Source organism: Prunus avium, chromosome 8 (assembly GCF_965620075.1).
Source record: "Prunus avium chromosome 8, drPruAviu1.hap1.1, whole genome shotgun sequence".
In the NCBI taxonomy this organism is placed as follows: Eukaryota; Viridiplantae; Streptophyta; class Magnoliopsida; order Rosales; family Rosaceae; genus Prunus; species Prunus avium.
In genome coordinates this window covers 2108789-2124517 of record NC_142291.1, presented here as the reverse complement: position 1 = coordinate 2124517, position 15729 = coordinate 2108789, and the positions used below count along the sequence as shown (strand labels likewise).

At 37.2% G+C, this 15729-nt stretch overlaps 1 protein-coding gene across 1 annotated transcript; it reads left to right on the top strand.

Annotated features, from left to right (window-relative positions):
• Positions 1–2955: 2955 nt before the first annotated feature.
• LOC110773430 (ABC transporter G family member 29-like) lies at positions 2956–14927 on the top strand. The gene is made up of 23 exons (XM_088245212.1): positions 2956–3258; positions 3372–3790; positions 4680–4889; positions 5018–5102; positions 5200–5359; positions 5482–5558; positions 5667–5720; positions 6109–6199; positions 6975–7276; positions 7876–8474; positions 8558–8718; positions 8833–8942; positions 9040–9193; positions 9291–9446; positions 9527–9702; positions 9801–10133; positions 10228–10602; positions 10701–10834; positions 10935–11162; positions 11291–11462; positions 11619–11873; positions 12036–13640; positions 13750–14927. Exons 2-22 carry the CDS (start codon positions 3387–3389, stop codon positions 12306–12308), a joined length of 4509 nt encoding a protein of 1502 aa, XP_088101338.1. The 5' UTR covers positions 2956–3258; positions 3372–3386; the 3' UTR covers positions 12309–13640; positions 13750–14927.
• The last annotated feature ends 802 nt before the right edge of the window (positions 14928–15729 follow it).

Genomic DNA, 15729 nt, shown 5'->3' with positions numbered 1-15729 from the left:
GAGAGAGAGAGAGAGAGAGAGAGAGAGAGAGAGAGAGAGAGAGAGAGAGAGCACTCAATTGGATCTTTGCTTCCAAAAATTAGAAAAATTAGAAAAATCAATAATAATTTACATTTTGAAATTTTATTTGTTCCCAACAAATTACTATTGGCCTAGTTTTGACAAAATAGCCAAGTCTAATATCTTAACATCAAGGGTGTCATCCACCTTGACAATTCCATCTGTGCCATCCACACCAATCAGCTTACCAGTGACACCGCGTAACGAGCCACCCATGATCTTGATCTTATCATTTTTCCTTGGTACGACTGCCTCCATTTCATTAGGCAGCGCCGTTATAGTTTCTCCATTGCCACTTGACCCTATAACTACCCTACAGGAGCCATCCTGAACCGCCAAACAGTATATACTTAGTATCTCAAATAATAATCACACAGGTAGGTACTTCAGACAATATTTGTTAGTATCTATTTTGATGAGAGATAAACATTGCAACGAGATCATTCTAGAATCAGCAACATCAACTACAATACAATGTATATAGCAGCACATGCACACGTAAAGAAATTTCAACGGCACATCATTCATGATTTGCATAGCCACCCTTGTTACCCTCGACAGAAATAACTCAGGCAATTCGGCGATAACTTTCAAAGGCCCTCCCAAGTTACAATCCAAAACAGTTCTATAGGCCTGTTCATTTATCTTTTGTCCTACTACACCACCAATGCAACACAAAATATCACAATAACCAAGAATCGTCACCATTACCATGTACCTAGACAGCAATGACATATCAAAGTCAAATAACTTTGAGTGAAAGAAAAGAGAGCATTTTCTTGATCAACTCTCAGAGGTCTGGTATATGGTTTTCAAGTTACAATGTCAAACAGGTATTTTTGATTTGATACGTTCAGATATTTTTGATTCAGTATGTAATGACGTTTTTACTAAGGATACTTTAGAAGAATCCTCTCTCTTTTCCTGTAAATCATGATTGACAGAAAAATATGAATTCATACTTTCAAAAAAGGAGGCAAGTATTTTTATTTATTTCAATCGGTATTTTTCCTACCGGCCTTTCGCTTTAAATTATGAAAAAGACCAATCAATCCTTGAGGTAAATGGAAAAAGATTTCTATGATGCCATAGAGAAAAATAATAATAAATATTTGGAATTTGTGAACATTTGTAGGTAGAAGTCTCCTGATGACATTTGTAGGTAGAAGTCTCATGGTGACATTTGTAGACTAAGTCCTTTCTTGTTTACCAGCCAAAACTAGAAATACATATATAAATTGAGGAGATGACACATAATCGAACATTCTGTGCACATAATTTCAAAGTCACCAAGACTTTCTGTAAAATAATTAATATATTAATATATTTCGGAATGAAAGCTCCAACAAGAGTAAACAATGTCATGCATATACTACGTACAAAATATTCGAGCGGTAAAGGACACTACTTCCCTCCTTCCTTAGAAAATGACATTTTTACTTCCTACAGATCACAGTTTGACATATATGCGAAAATAATTCGTCAAAAACACAAAAAGAAAATCTCCACATATATGTCAAATGTCAAACAGTAATTGGCAAAAAAGTAAAAAGTTCTTACTTTCATAAAAGGAGATAAGTGTATCTGTAATTTGGAAAATGCAATCAGCTTGTCTGTTGTCAAATGTGGACTTGATGTGGCTTATAATGCGTGCAATTAGGAACAAATGTTTAATTCAAATGTTTTAATGACACAATCATACAGCTCTAAAGGAAGAAAAAAAAAACTCTTCCTGCTTCATGAAACTTTGAGGAAAAAATGGAAATAAAGCTGTATACTTTATATTTATAGCACTGCCAGTACAGTATGCTTAAGAAGTTGAGAAAGACATGTTTACAATGCAGTAAATGGCGTGCCAAGCTTCCACTACAAATTTTAATTATTATTCTTTGCAATATATATTATTAGTATATACAAATATTGCGGGAAGGTGAAGGTGGACCTAAAAACAAACACCCCGAAACCTTATTCCTTATTTGGACCTATCGGCCTACCCAAGTGGTCCTTTTAACAATTAACAACTCCCACATATATTTGGGTGGGGTTGGTGATCTGAGAAGAAGAATAAATAAATAAAAAGATTTATTTAATTGTTAGTTGTTTACTTGGTGATCCAAATTCTAGTGTCCTAACTAGGTGTTAGCTTATTTGTACGTATATATATGTATATTTTCAAAAAAAATATGTATATATAGTTTTGGTTGAGAGGTTCTGTTGATAAGCACCTGCTCACTCCGTATTGTATTTTAATAATTTAAATATTTGTGCATCGTGACAATCTTTGTGCAAAATTGCATTGGGTTTCTAAGTTTAATATTGATATGAATAAAAAATATATTAAAAAAGTCTTAGTCTTCGTATAGTCTTCATCTCACCAGCCAAGTTCTAAATTTGTCAACTATTCACATGTAGAAGCAATATAATGCGGTAATTTGGATGACTAATGCGAGTAAAATTCTTTGATTTAAAAGATAATATTGTCACTTTGATTCATAGGCGACTAATTTTAGCATGCCTAAAAAATCAAATTGACAATATAGTTCTGTAAATAAAATTTTTTTACTACTGATCCACGAGCGTTGATGACGATAAAACTCTTTGATTTATAGGATTATGTTTGCCATTTTGATTTATTTATCTCCACCATTTACATGGGTAGTTGGGTGTCACTAAATTACCAAACCTCATGTGCCAATGGCATGGCATTAGATGAGTACGTCTGATATGGGGAGCCCACAAAATGACTCAAAATAAATTGGAAAGAAAGTGGGTACGGCTGATCACATTTGAATACTATTCAAGGCAATAATGAAATATAATATTGACTATTTCAACCTCTTGTGCATGTATAAATACCCACAAAACTTCTCAAAGGGAACAAATCACACCAGTCCTCCTATTCATATTTCCAAAATCTCACCCTTTTGGCAAGGGAGAAAAAGAAAGAGAGATTTTGATTTCCAAGAATAAAGTTGAGAAAGTGGGGAAGTGTGAAGAGAATAATTTTTCAAACTCCACCAACCCATTTCCTCTGCTTCCTGTTCAGTTTCCAAAGGAGAGAAACCAAACCCCTTCCCCCCTTGTCACTCAACAAACACCAAATAAGTAAGTTCTTCATCCCTTGTTTGGTTGGCAAGAAAAGTTCACAAAACTCCCCCTTCAACTAAAACCAAGAATTTGGTGTTGAACCCAGTTGAGGTATTCTGTTTCCTTATTTAGAAACCCAAATTTCAATTTTCTCAGAAACCAAACAGAGCATCAAGCTATTCCATTTTTGCTAAATTCTGTTTTTTTCTTTTTAAACATTTCAGAAGGGTAAGTCAAAAATGGACGCAACAGAGAAAGTGAAAGGTTCACAATCACATCAGAGGCACCATAGCCATAGCAGAAGCATAAGCAGGAGTTTTAGCAGAGCAAGTTGGAGCATGGAAGAAGTGTTTGCGAATGCCTCGAACTCCCGGAGAAACAGCCACGTGGATGAAGATGAAGAGGCTCTGAAATGGGCAGCCATTGAGAAACTGCCCACATATAATCGGCTAAGAACAAGCATCATCAAGTCCTATGTGGAAACAGAACCTCAAGGACACAACAACAACAAAGTGGTGCATAAGGAGGTTGATGTTTTAAAGCTCGACATAAACGAACGTCAAAATTTCATTGACAGGATTTTTAAGGTTGCAGAGGAAGACAATGAGAAGTTCTTGAAAAAGTTCAGAAGTAGAATTGATAAGTAAGTTCTACCACGATTAAACTTACGTGCAACCGGGTGTATATTCCTGTTTTTTTCTATCTCACTCGTCTCTTCTTTTTGTTGATATTTAGTAGAAAACTATTTTCAATAACTCATATTAAAACATTTACTCGTCGAGTAAATAATCACATCTCTCACAAAAGTGGAACTCACTTGTAGTTTCACTTATGCTAGAGAAGAGACATAATTGAGAAAAAAAAGTTTAGTATATTATTATCGCTACTCTCAATAGGAAAGGTTCTTTAAAAACAATTTTTTTTTAATGAAACAGATGCAATGCGTATGCCTCTCGCACTAATGGATGCGGGACCCACTAATATTTGTGAGTCATGTAACATTTCGGGGTAGACGTGTTCGGCCTTTAGAATTTGTTACATGAGAGATTGATGATGCATCAACAATGTCATCCATGTATCACTACTTAGATATGGTTAAGTTTATTTAATTAATTAATCGCATAGTCGCTTTCATACATAATTTACCATTGATCACTTTCGTTTATCGTTTCTTTGACCTTGGTTAGAGGCCAAATGGAACATGAAGATGTGAAAAACAAAAACTAGCTTAAGTCGCTGTCTTGGTAAGCAGAGTAGAAGGCTTGTGATGCAAGCCGAATACTAATTTATGAGTTCTATATCCGATCTTAACTTTATTTTATTGTTTTGTTTTCTGGGATTTATATTCCATCATGCATGTATCATTGTCAAGGGTTGCTTAATATTGTGTCTCTTTCATTAATTTCTTAAGGGACAAACAAATTAGGTCAAGAAAAGAACTTTCAGGCTGCTCTTTTATTGCAAAGGGAATCAAATTGGAGCATAGTAATTATGAGTTAATTAATTTGCTCATGTGTTGTAATTGATTTCAGGGTTGGGATCAGACTTCCAACAGTGGAAGTTAGGTTTAAGGATTTGACCGTTGAAGCCGATTGCCATGTAGGCACCAGAGCTCTTCCCACCCTCCCAAATGTTGCTCGGAACATTGCAGAATCAGCTCTTGGCTTAATTGGGATTAAACTGGCTAAGAGAACAAATTTAACAATTCTCAAAGATGCCTCTGGCATTATTAAACCGTCAAGGTAAGGTTTAAAGTAACTAATAAGGAGTTTATTCCAAATTAATAATTAGATGAGGTCATTAGTTATTGATTTTGATTAATTAGGGTTTTTGTAACTTTTTTTTATTTTTTTTTATTTTTGGGTTGTAGGATGGCTCTTTTACTAGGTCCCCCATCCTCAGGGAAAACAACCCTTTTGCTGGCACTAGCTGGGAAATTGGACCCAGACTTGAAGGTCAGGAGTCAAAAGACACTGTTAATAAAATAGGGTTTATTAGAATAATAATAATAACTTTTTTTAAAATTATTTATTATTTTTAAATATTGAACAGGTTAAAGGAGAAATCACTTACAATGGGTACAGGCTGAATGAATTTGTGCCGCAGAAGACATCTGCATATATTAGCCAAAATGATGTTCATATCGGAGTTATGACAGTCAAAGAAACCCTAGATTTTTCAGCAAGGTGCCAAGGGGTTGGTACTCGATATGGTAAGTCACCAAAACCCAAACTCAAACTCAAATTTGGCTCTCTTTATTTATTCATTTGTAATTTTGGAAATGAATTTCGTAATAATTTTTTAAATTATATTCATTGGGTTTTATATATGTAGAACTTCTTTCTGAGCTTGCTAGAAGAGAAAAGGCCGCTGGAATATTTCCAGAGCCAGAACTAGACCTTTTCATGAAGGTATATAATATGTATAGTCATAAGATTTATGTATCCAACGTCCGGACATTCGCATAAGAGAATTTCTGTCTAATGTGTAATCTAATTTTATTTTTAATTTTTTTGTAGGCTGTTTCACTGGGAGGAATTGAGAGCAGTCTCATTACTGATTATACTCTAAAAGTAAGTATTTCTTAATTATTTCTTTTTTATCTTCAAATTAAATATTAAAGTGGTGATAAAAAAAGAAAGAAAGTGTCTGCCTTGGTTCTGCTTTCATATTAATTACGAAGAGATTTTCCACAACCAAATCATGAAAGGCAACAATACCAAGTCAAATTTGTTTTTGTTTTTGTCAAAATTTTCTCCTCACAAACCTACTTTGCTGGCTGCTGTCTATCCAAACAGAGTCTTGGATAATGAGGGCCCTTCTTTGCACTTTGGTTGGTGACCAACCATTTTTTAATACCAATTTACTAAAACACCCTTTACAATGTCTTGCTAATTAAAATAGTGATGAAGCATGACCTCATGTAATTGCTGAAATGATTTTGGATTGAATTTGGAACAGATTTTGGGGCTTGATATTTGCAAGGATACAATTGTTGGAGATGAGATGCAGAGAGGGATTTCTGGTGGGCAGAAAAAACGAGTTACCACAGGTCAATTCCCACCTTCGTTTTTTCTTTTGATTTTACCAACAAAAGTGGGGTCCTCTCTCTTACACTTTGAATTTTCTTTGACTTTGAGAAAAGCATGTCTCAAATTATTCTATAGGATCCCCCAATCTAATTAAAATAAAAATATTTTATATTTAACTATTGTAGTTGAAAATTTATGAAGAAAAAGGGACCCCTCTTTATTTTTTTTCTTCATAGAACTATCCCTCTTGAGTCTTGAAGGGTCTTTCTTGGACGGAAAATATTTTCTGAAGAGTAATTTAACTACTATTTATTATTATTAGTAGGCGAGTGAAGAAGTAAACTTGTGAACTCTTCCAAATTCCAACGATAAAAAGAGTAATTTAACTACTTACATGGTACAAATATAATTTACGAATTCCTTCATCTTTCCAAAGTTGTTGCTAAATCAATTCAAATACCCTAATGGACCAATATCAATCCTAAAAGGAATACCTTAATTTATTAATAAGTACATTCTAATGTATATTTTGATCATACCGTTAAATTTGTTTAGGTCTTTCTTTGTGTTTTTTTATTGATTAATTAAATTTATTATCATACTGTCAAAGTTTTTTAAGAAAATTAAAAATGATATTCTCAAATTAGGAGTCATTGTAAATTATAAACTAAATATTTCGTACAAACTTCATATGCGCAATTTTTTTTTTTTTCCGTAAATGTTATCTTGTATTAAAAAATATTTATGTGCGTGTACAATGTGTTGACAAGCTCAAATTAATATGGTGAAATAAAGGTGAGATGATTGTGGGGCCTACTAAAGCATTGTTCATGGATGAGATCTCAACGGGTCTAGATAGCTCCACGACATTTCAAATAGTGAAGTGCCTGCAACAAATTGTACACATCACCGAGGCCACAATCTTGATGTCCCTACTCCAACCTGCTCCTGAGACGTTTGATCTCTTTGATGACATCATCCTTTTATCGGAAGGCCAGATCGTCTACCAGGGCCCACGTGAGAACATTTTAGAGTTCTTTGAGAGCTGTGGATTTCGATGCCCCGAGCGAAAGGGAACCGCCGATTTCTTGCAAGAGGTAAAATCTTGATAGGTCTCACTTAATAAATATGATAGGTTGTGATTAGTAGTTCACATGTTGTGGTTTGGTTCGGTTCGGTTTAGTTTAGGTCTCAAATCACATATTGAATAATGAAACATACCCGTTTGAATTAAATGTAGTAAAATAATCACTAATTCATTTAATGATTGGTTTGGTTAAGTTAGTTCACTTTCTAAGCAATTAAGCAATTCTTTAGAGAGAGATGTCATTCAAATACGAATGCCTTAGTGATTTTATTTTATTTTAAATATTAAAAGGTTAATATCAATGTTGAGATGAATTAGTAAAACGATGATACCAAATAAGAAAATGTAATTTTTAAAATTTTAAAAAAATATGGCAGCTTAATTCGGTTTAGACAATTTCTAAATAAGCCATACTAAACTAATTGCAATTTGGTTCGACTCGGTTCAATATTACACTTTTAGTGTAAAAACGAATCAAACATATCCGGGTTTGATTGGATCGGTTTGAATGGTTTGAACAGTTTTAACAGCCCATGAAATTGTACTAATCTAAATCCATAATTTTGATGGGCCAATTTTCCAACCCATAACTGTGTTAAACTTTCTCAGGTTACATCAAGAAAAGACCAAGAACAATATTGGGATGACAGAAGGAAGCAATACAGATACGTATCAGTCACAGAATTTGCAAACAGGTTCAAACGCTTCCATGTGGGCATGAGGCTCGAAAATGAGCTCTCAATCCCTTTCGACAAGCCTCGCGGCCACAAAGCAGCTCTTGTGTTCACAAGATATTCAATACCCAAAATGGAGCTTCTCAAGGCCTGCTTTGACAGAGAATGGCTGCTCATGAAGAGGAACTCCTTCATCTACATCTTCAAGACGGTCCAAATTATAATAGGTGCATTTATAGCCTCCACCGTTTTCTTGAGGACCGAAATGAACACTAGGAATGAAGAGGATGCAGCAGTTTATGTTGGTGCACTTATATTTGTCATGATCGTTAACATGTTCAATGGTTTTGCTGAGCTCTCTTTGACCATTGCAAGGCTCCCTGTGTTTTACAAGCACAGAGACCTACTCTTCCACCCTGCTTGGACTTTCACTGTCCCATCTGTCCTGCTTGGGATTCCTATATCCATCTTGGAATCTTCTATTTGGATTGCCATTACATATTACACCATTGGATTTGCACCAGAAGCTAGCAGGTACAAAATTTGTATGCTTCATTTCATTTATGTCTTCGGTTTTTCAAGAAACTCTGAGTTTGAATATGTCAAAATATTTGCAGGTTTTTCAAGCATCTATTGTTGGTATTTTTGCTCCAACAAATGGCTTCTGGGATGTTTAGGCTTATTGCAGGAGTCTGCAGGACCATCATCATATCGAACACGGGGGGGTCTCTCACCGTGCTCATTGTTTTCATGCTTGGAGGTTTCTTAATTCCTAGAGGTTAGCATGAAACTGAATATTGAATGTAGTTGTCAAAGAAGTCAAAAACCTACAAAAGATGAGCACGGTTAGTACTTCACTGAATCATCAATGAGTTTGCTTCATTTTTCACAGGTGAAATTCCCAACTGGTGGATTTGGGGATACTGGGTTTCACCTATGACATATGGCTTCAATGCTATGACTGTAAACGAAATGTATTCTCCGAGGTGGATGAACAAACTGGTATGCCATACAAGGCTCTTCCTTGCATGCATCATTGATGAGCTAGATTTGTTTAACAAAAAGGTTAGATTCTAAAATGGACTTCATTGTGTTGCAGGCTTCAGATAATGTTACCAGCTTGGGTGTGGCAGTGCTAAATAACTTTGGTGTTTACCCTGACAAAAACTGGTATTGGATTGGGGCTGCCGCTACTCTTGGGTTTGCAGTTCTCTTCAACGTAATTTATACGCTCGCGCTTATGTACCTAAACGGTAAGAATCAACATTCCTTTTATGTCAAACATGGATTTTCTTCTTTTATTTGTTGTTTCAAAGTGAAGATTTTAATGATCTTGTTTCAATAAACTAGCTCCCGGAAAGCCACAAGCCATAATATCCGAAGAAGTGGCAAACGAAATGGAGGCAGATCAAGAAGAATCAAAGGAAGAACCAAGGCTTAGAAGGCCCCCGTCAAAGAAAGACTCATTTTCTAGATCTTTATCTTCTACTGATGGAAACAACTCAAGTAAGAAACAGAACTCTTGGCAATTGAAATGTGAAAATAATTTGGTATCCAAGTTTCTTATTGGACTAAAAATCTTTTAGGAGAAATGACAATCCGGAGAATGAGCAGTCGATCCAATGCCAATGAACTAAGTAGAAATGCTGATTCGTCTCTTGAAATCGCCAGTGGTGTTGCCCCGAAGAGAGGAATGGTTCTACCTTTCACTCCTCTTGCAATGTCCTTTGACAGTGTTAATTACTATGTGGACATGCCCCAAGTAAGAGATATTTATTTTCCCTCTACACTATTTATGCACCTGAAACATCAGATTATATTTCAACTTCACTACTTTGCTAACTTACTTCACACTAACAGGAAATGAAGGAAGAAGGAGTGGCAGAGGACAGGCTGCAACTACTTCGTGAAGTAACTGGTGCATTTAGGCCTGGGGTCTTGACTGCTCTAATGGGGGTCAGCGGGGCTGGGAAGACAACTTTGATGGATGTCTTAGCAGGAAGAAAGACTGGTGGATATATTGAAGGGGACATTAGAATTTCCGGGTACCCTAAGAAGCAAGAAACGTTTGCAAGAATTTCTGGTTATTGTGAACAAACAGATATCCACTCACCTCAAGTCACTATCAAAGAGTCACTGATTTACTCAGCTTTCCTTAGGCTCCCTAAAGAAGTCAACAATGAGCAAAAGATGGTAAAATCATGCCTTGCAATACTTCTCTGAACAATCCATAGCGTGATTATTTAAATTCTGAAACTGCATGCTCTTTGTTTTATGATAATTGCAGATTTTTGTAGATCAAGTGATGGAATTAGTCGAGCTAGACGGTCTCAAAGATGCTTTAGTGGGGCTTCCAGGAATTTCAGGGTTGTCAACTGAACAAAGAAAGAGGTTAACAATTGCAGTTGAGCTTGTTGCTAATCCCTCAATCATTTTCATGGATGAGCCAACATCAGGTCTTGATGCAAGGGCAGCTGCCATTGTTATGAGGACTGTTAGAAACACTGTGGACACAGGGAGAACAGTTGTCTGCACAATTCATCAGCCTAGCATTGATATCTTTGAGGCCTTTGATGAGCTGCTACTGATGAAGAGAGGAGGACAAGTTATCTACTCGGGACCCTTGGGCCGCAATTCTCACAAGATTGTCGAATATTTTGAGGTATTTTGCCTTCCGAAACTTTTTCATTTTCTTAATGTTGCACAAACAAATAAACAAATGCAGTATTATCTAAGTCCATACTCCTTGATCTATTCCAGGCAGTTCCTGGTGTGACAAAAATCAAAGAGAAGTATAATCCAGCCACATGGATGCTAGAGGCGAGCTCGGTATCAACTGAGCTTCGGCTTAGAATGGACTTTGCTCAACACTACAAATCATCTTCCTTGCACCAGTAAGTAAAAAACAAACCAAAAAGTTTAGAAATACTAATAGTTTGTAGGGTCCAGAATTTGGCTGACTTTTCCGAAATATAAATTCTTCTCTATGACCAGGAGAAACAAAGCTTTAGTAAAGGAGTTGAGCACACCACCAGCAGGAGCAAAAGACCTCTATTTTACGACTCAGTATTCTCAGTCATCATGGAAGCAGTTCAAGTCTTGCCTCTGGAAGCAGTGGTGGACTTATTGGCGAAGTCCTGATTATAACCTTGTTAGATTCTTTTTTACCTTGGTAGCTGCACTTCTGCTTGGAACTATTTTCTGGAAGGTTGGCACTAAAAGGTATGCGCTTATCTCCCACTTAACTAGTTCATAACTTCAAGTAGGGAGGCTCTTTTTGCTGCAGAAAAATGCCTTCGAGAGTTTACATACACCAATTACTGAGCTATTTGTCTTTGTTCCATATTCAGAGAAAGCACAGCTGATCTTTCCATGATTATTGGGGCTATGTATGCTGCTGTGCTTTTCGTTGGAATCGATAACTGCGGAACAGTTCAGCCAATAGTTGCGATTGAACGAACAGTTTTCTATCGAGAAAGAGCTGCTGGGATGTACTCTGCACTACCTTATGCACTGGCACAGGTAAGTGAGGGGCCTTATATGTTTACAGTAACTAACATTTTAGACAAATTAACCATCCAATTCATAAGACATTATTAATTGTATCATAGTTTTGTGCTATCAAATTGTCCACCTCAATCTAACTGATTCAAATAAAACCATATATATGGCATGCAGGTCATTGTTGAAATACCATATGTGTTTATTCAAACCACATATTATACATTGATAGTGTATGCTATGGTGAGCTTCCAATGGACAGCAGCAAAGTTCTTCTGGTTCTTCTTCATCAACTTCTTCTCATTCCTTTACTTCACATACTACGGAATGATGACTGTTTCCATCACACCAAACCACCAAGTAGCAGCCATATTTGCAGCAGCATTTTATTCGGTCTTCAATCTCTTCTCGGGTTTCTTCATACCAAGACCAGTAAGTAGTAGTTTTCTTCTTCTCACAAGCACCAACTTTCAAATTCAATTATAAAAAAACTCATGTGATTTCTTGGTTAACATTACCAAAATGGTGACCAAGTAATCGAAACTCGTTATGAACTTATGCTAACGCGAAGTTCTTTAACTTTGGAATTTTCAGAGAATACCCAAGTGGTGGGTTTGGTACTACTGGATCTGTCCAGTCGCATGGACAGTCTATGGATTGATTGTGTCGCAGTATGGTGATATTGAGGACACCATTAGAGCACCTGGGATCACACCTGACCCTACTGTGAAAGGGTACATAGAAGATCATTATGGATTTGATCCAAACTTCATGGGACCAGTGGCTGGGGTTCTGGTTGGCTTCACACTCTTCTTTGCCTTCTTGTTTGCCTACTGCATAAGGACACTCAACTTCCAAGTTAGATAGATACATTCTTGTTATATTGTACGTGTTATATATGTTACAGAAAGTGAGACATGTAAATATTGTTGGAAAAATGGCTCACATTAAGTATGCAAGTGAAGGAGGAAGCGACCGGTCGCTGGGTATTTGCGACCGGTCTTTTTGAAGCAGATTCGAAGTTTGAAGAATTCGCAGGAAGCGACCGGTTGCAAGGTATCCAAAAGGTATCAGCGACCGGTCGCAATGTATCCGCGACCGGTCGCCGCAGTGCTGTTTCGTTTTTTCCACGCGTTTTTCAGGTTCCTTTCACATGTGTTGGTTCCCTACCTAATCCCTCGAGCTTCCAAGGAGTCTTATGGGTTCTAGGAAGTCTAGCAACGTGCTAGAGAAGCTGGAACACCATTGAATGAGGTTTGTTGACTTGCTTCAAGGAGTACCTACCTTATGGCTCTATATAGGGTGGCTGAAGTTGCAGCTATCAATGCCTAGCCTTTGTTCTGCCCAAGTTGTGGTCCAAGTCTGGAAACCAAGGGGAGAACGTGGGAGGAAAAGATGGAGCCTTCTCCTAAGTCCAAAGGCTTGTGTATTAAAGGGAAGAGGAAGCAAGACAGCAAGAGTGTGGTTAATCTCAAAGTTGTCAAGTAGCTGGGAGCTATTGTGTTCAAAGGGAGGTTATCTCACCAAGGGAGGAAGAGAGAGAGGGCAATCAGTTCAAGATAGGAGCTGAGTTGGGTCTTGAGAGTCTAGACACCAAGGAGGGAAACACCAAGTGTGTGAGAGTATTCACAAGTGCATCAAAGTGTTGAGCAAGGGGTGAGAGAGAAAAGAGAGCTTGGGAGAGAATAGAGTTCTAAGGGGGTTTCTTTGTAAACCAAAGTTGTAACTTATTCTTTCATTAGTGAATTTCTCAAGGGGATCACTTAGAGGATGTAGGCAATTGCTGAACCTCTAAAATACTTGTGTCACTTTATGCTTGGTTGGTTTCTCAAGTGTGAGTGTGTGATTCATCCATTCTTGTGTGTGTCACAAAGTCCATCAACAACAAGATCATTAGGGGAGGGTGAGTTGAGTTTTGTGCTCAATTCACAACAAGTGGTATCAGAGCTGAGTTGGAGCAGCAAGTTGCTAGTGTGTTGAAGATGGTAAGTGACAAGGAAGGTGAAGAAGGAGGTAGCTCTTTGCAGCAGAGACAACCACAATCTGTCACCATGAAGGTGAAGTTGAAGCCTTTCACAGGGAAGGAGAACTTCACTCTATGGCAAAGGAGGATGAAGTCAGCCCTTACACAACAAAATCTTAGCATTGTCATGGGAGGCAAGGAGAAGAAGCCAACAACCATGACAGATGCGGAGTGGGGTGTGTGTTAAGCTCATAATTTCATACATATACATGCCCAATTTACTTACTTCTTTTGCTTAGTTTCTTATAATTTTGAGTTATTTGCCTCCCTTTGTGTGTTTTGTAGGCCAAAAGAGCAAGAGAGCATAATTCATGCAATTCATGCATGTTAAGGCCTAATTTGGATGAAGAGAAGAAGAGCTTAAAGACAAACTCATTTTGGCTACAGCCCCCTGCCAGTCCAGTTCCGTAGGTCATATTGCAAGCTTTGTTTCAGCAACCTACGTAGCTCGGATGAGGCAACATTCTTCATGAAAGTTGTTCCAATGGGTGTGTACTATAACATATCCAAAATTCAGCCCCATTGGATAAATCTGGAGTCCGTCACCTAGCAAACACAGAACCATGCTCAGGATGGATTTTGTCAGCGAGCAAACTGAGTTAGCAATTTGTTTCGGCCTTAACTTCCTCCTCCGAGCTTGGATTGGGCCATTACTTGTGTGGTTGGATCATACACATTCTGAACTTCACAATGGACATCTTAAAGTTTTCATTTGATTCAGCCTAGCCTAAGTTGTAAGCCCTTGAAGTTGCTGGTCATGCTGACCTCAGGATGAGCTGGTTGGAAGCTTGGTCATGGTGAGCTAGGCATGAGCTATTGTAGCTGGTTGGAGGCTTGGTCATGGTGACATGAAGATGAGCTAGGGCTGCTGGTGGGATTTATTGCTGAAGTGCATCAACCAATTCAGATTTTATAATGCAAGTGTTGTATGCATTAGTGAAGTGCATCAACCAATTCATCTTTTATAATGCAAGTGTTGTATGCATTAGCCATATTGAATTCAGATTTATCACTCCCCTCTCCCTATAAATACCACATCCATTCCACATTCAAGACACAACAAATCCTGAGATTCACAACCCCCACAATTCACTCCAACCATCCTCAAACACTCTCACAATCCCAAACACTCCAACAATCACCAAAACAACTCCAGCAAACTTCTATTCCATTTCCCTACGAATTTCATCTTCCTTAGCCATCACCACTCACTCAAACTCATCCCAAATCACCTCCATATCCTTCATACATCTTTCTAGAAGTGGGGAAGCTCTTGGAGAAGCATTAGAAGTGGTGAAGCACTTGGAGAAGCCTTGGACACCACAAGAACTTCAGAAAAAGGGTTTTTCTACTCTTATTGCATTCATTATGTTTTCTCATTTCTGTTCAAGTCTCTTTTCCATTATGAGTAGCTAAATCCATAACTAGGGCTTCGATGTAACCTAACATGAATATTCTGGGTTTATAAGTTTGGAGTTTCAAGTTTGATTCATGATTCATGTTCTTATTCATTATGCTTATAAGTTAACATGCTTGTTTGAATGATTGATCACCATTAGAACTTGTTTGTTAACTATCTTGGTTTGAATTAAGAGTATACACCATGCTTTAATTCGAATTGAACTATGAATAGGAAGAGTATGTATGGACATTCGACAACAGGGATTAGATACATACTTGGTTGTTTAAAATGTTCTTCTATGCTTAATGGGTTCCTAATGCTTAATTTTAGGTTAGACAACAAATGATCAAATTAGGGAATTAGGAACACAAGGTTAGGACCAAACACCATGGCCTAATCATACTTTAGCTAGAATCAATCTTTGAATCTGAATTAGACTTGTTACTTGAATCTTTATAACCCAGAATTGAATTGTTATGGTGAATCGAATGCCCTAGTCTCCAAACCTGTGTTTTAACTTTCAAAACCACCCTTTGTTACTTTTGTTTACTTGCTTTCCGTTGCAATTTCAGTTTGTTCATTTCTTTCTATAATCACAAGCATTCTCACTTCAAAGTTCATTTTAATCTTGCTGCATTTGTTTTCAAACTCACTCTTGCTTTAAATTCTGTTTTAGATTTAACTTCCTAACTTCTTGAATTTGGTAATCTAAAGTACATAACTAATTTGAACTTCTCAGTCTTCGTGGGTACGACCTCGTACTTGTCTTGCTATACTACTAATTGCCCCGTACAATTGCGAGTTAACATATTATTAACAACAAATTTTGGCGCCGTTGCCGGGGACTGAACGAAAGTTCTTCC

Excerpts from the sequence above, each read along its gene's own strand:
- LOC110773430 (XM_088245212.1), top strand. The coding sequence starts at position 3,387 with ATGGACGCAACAGAGAAAGTGAAAGGTTCACAATCACATCAGAGGCAC. Across the intron at positions 5,721-6,108 it reads TTACTGATTATACTCTAAAA|ATTTTGGGGCTTGATATTTG; the intron begins GTAAGTATTTCT and ends AATTTGGAACAG. Across the intron at positions 8,475-8,557 it reads TTTGCACCAGAAGCTAGCAG|GTTTTTCAAGCATCTATTGT; the intron begins GTACAAAATTTG and ends AAATATTTGCAG.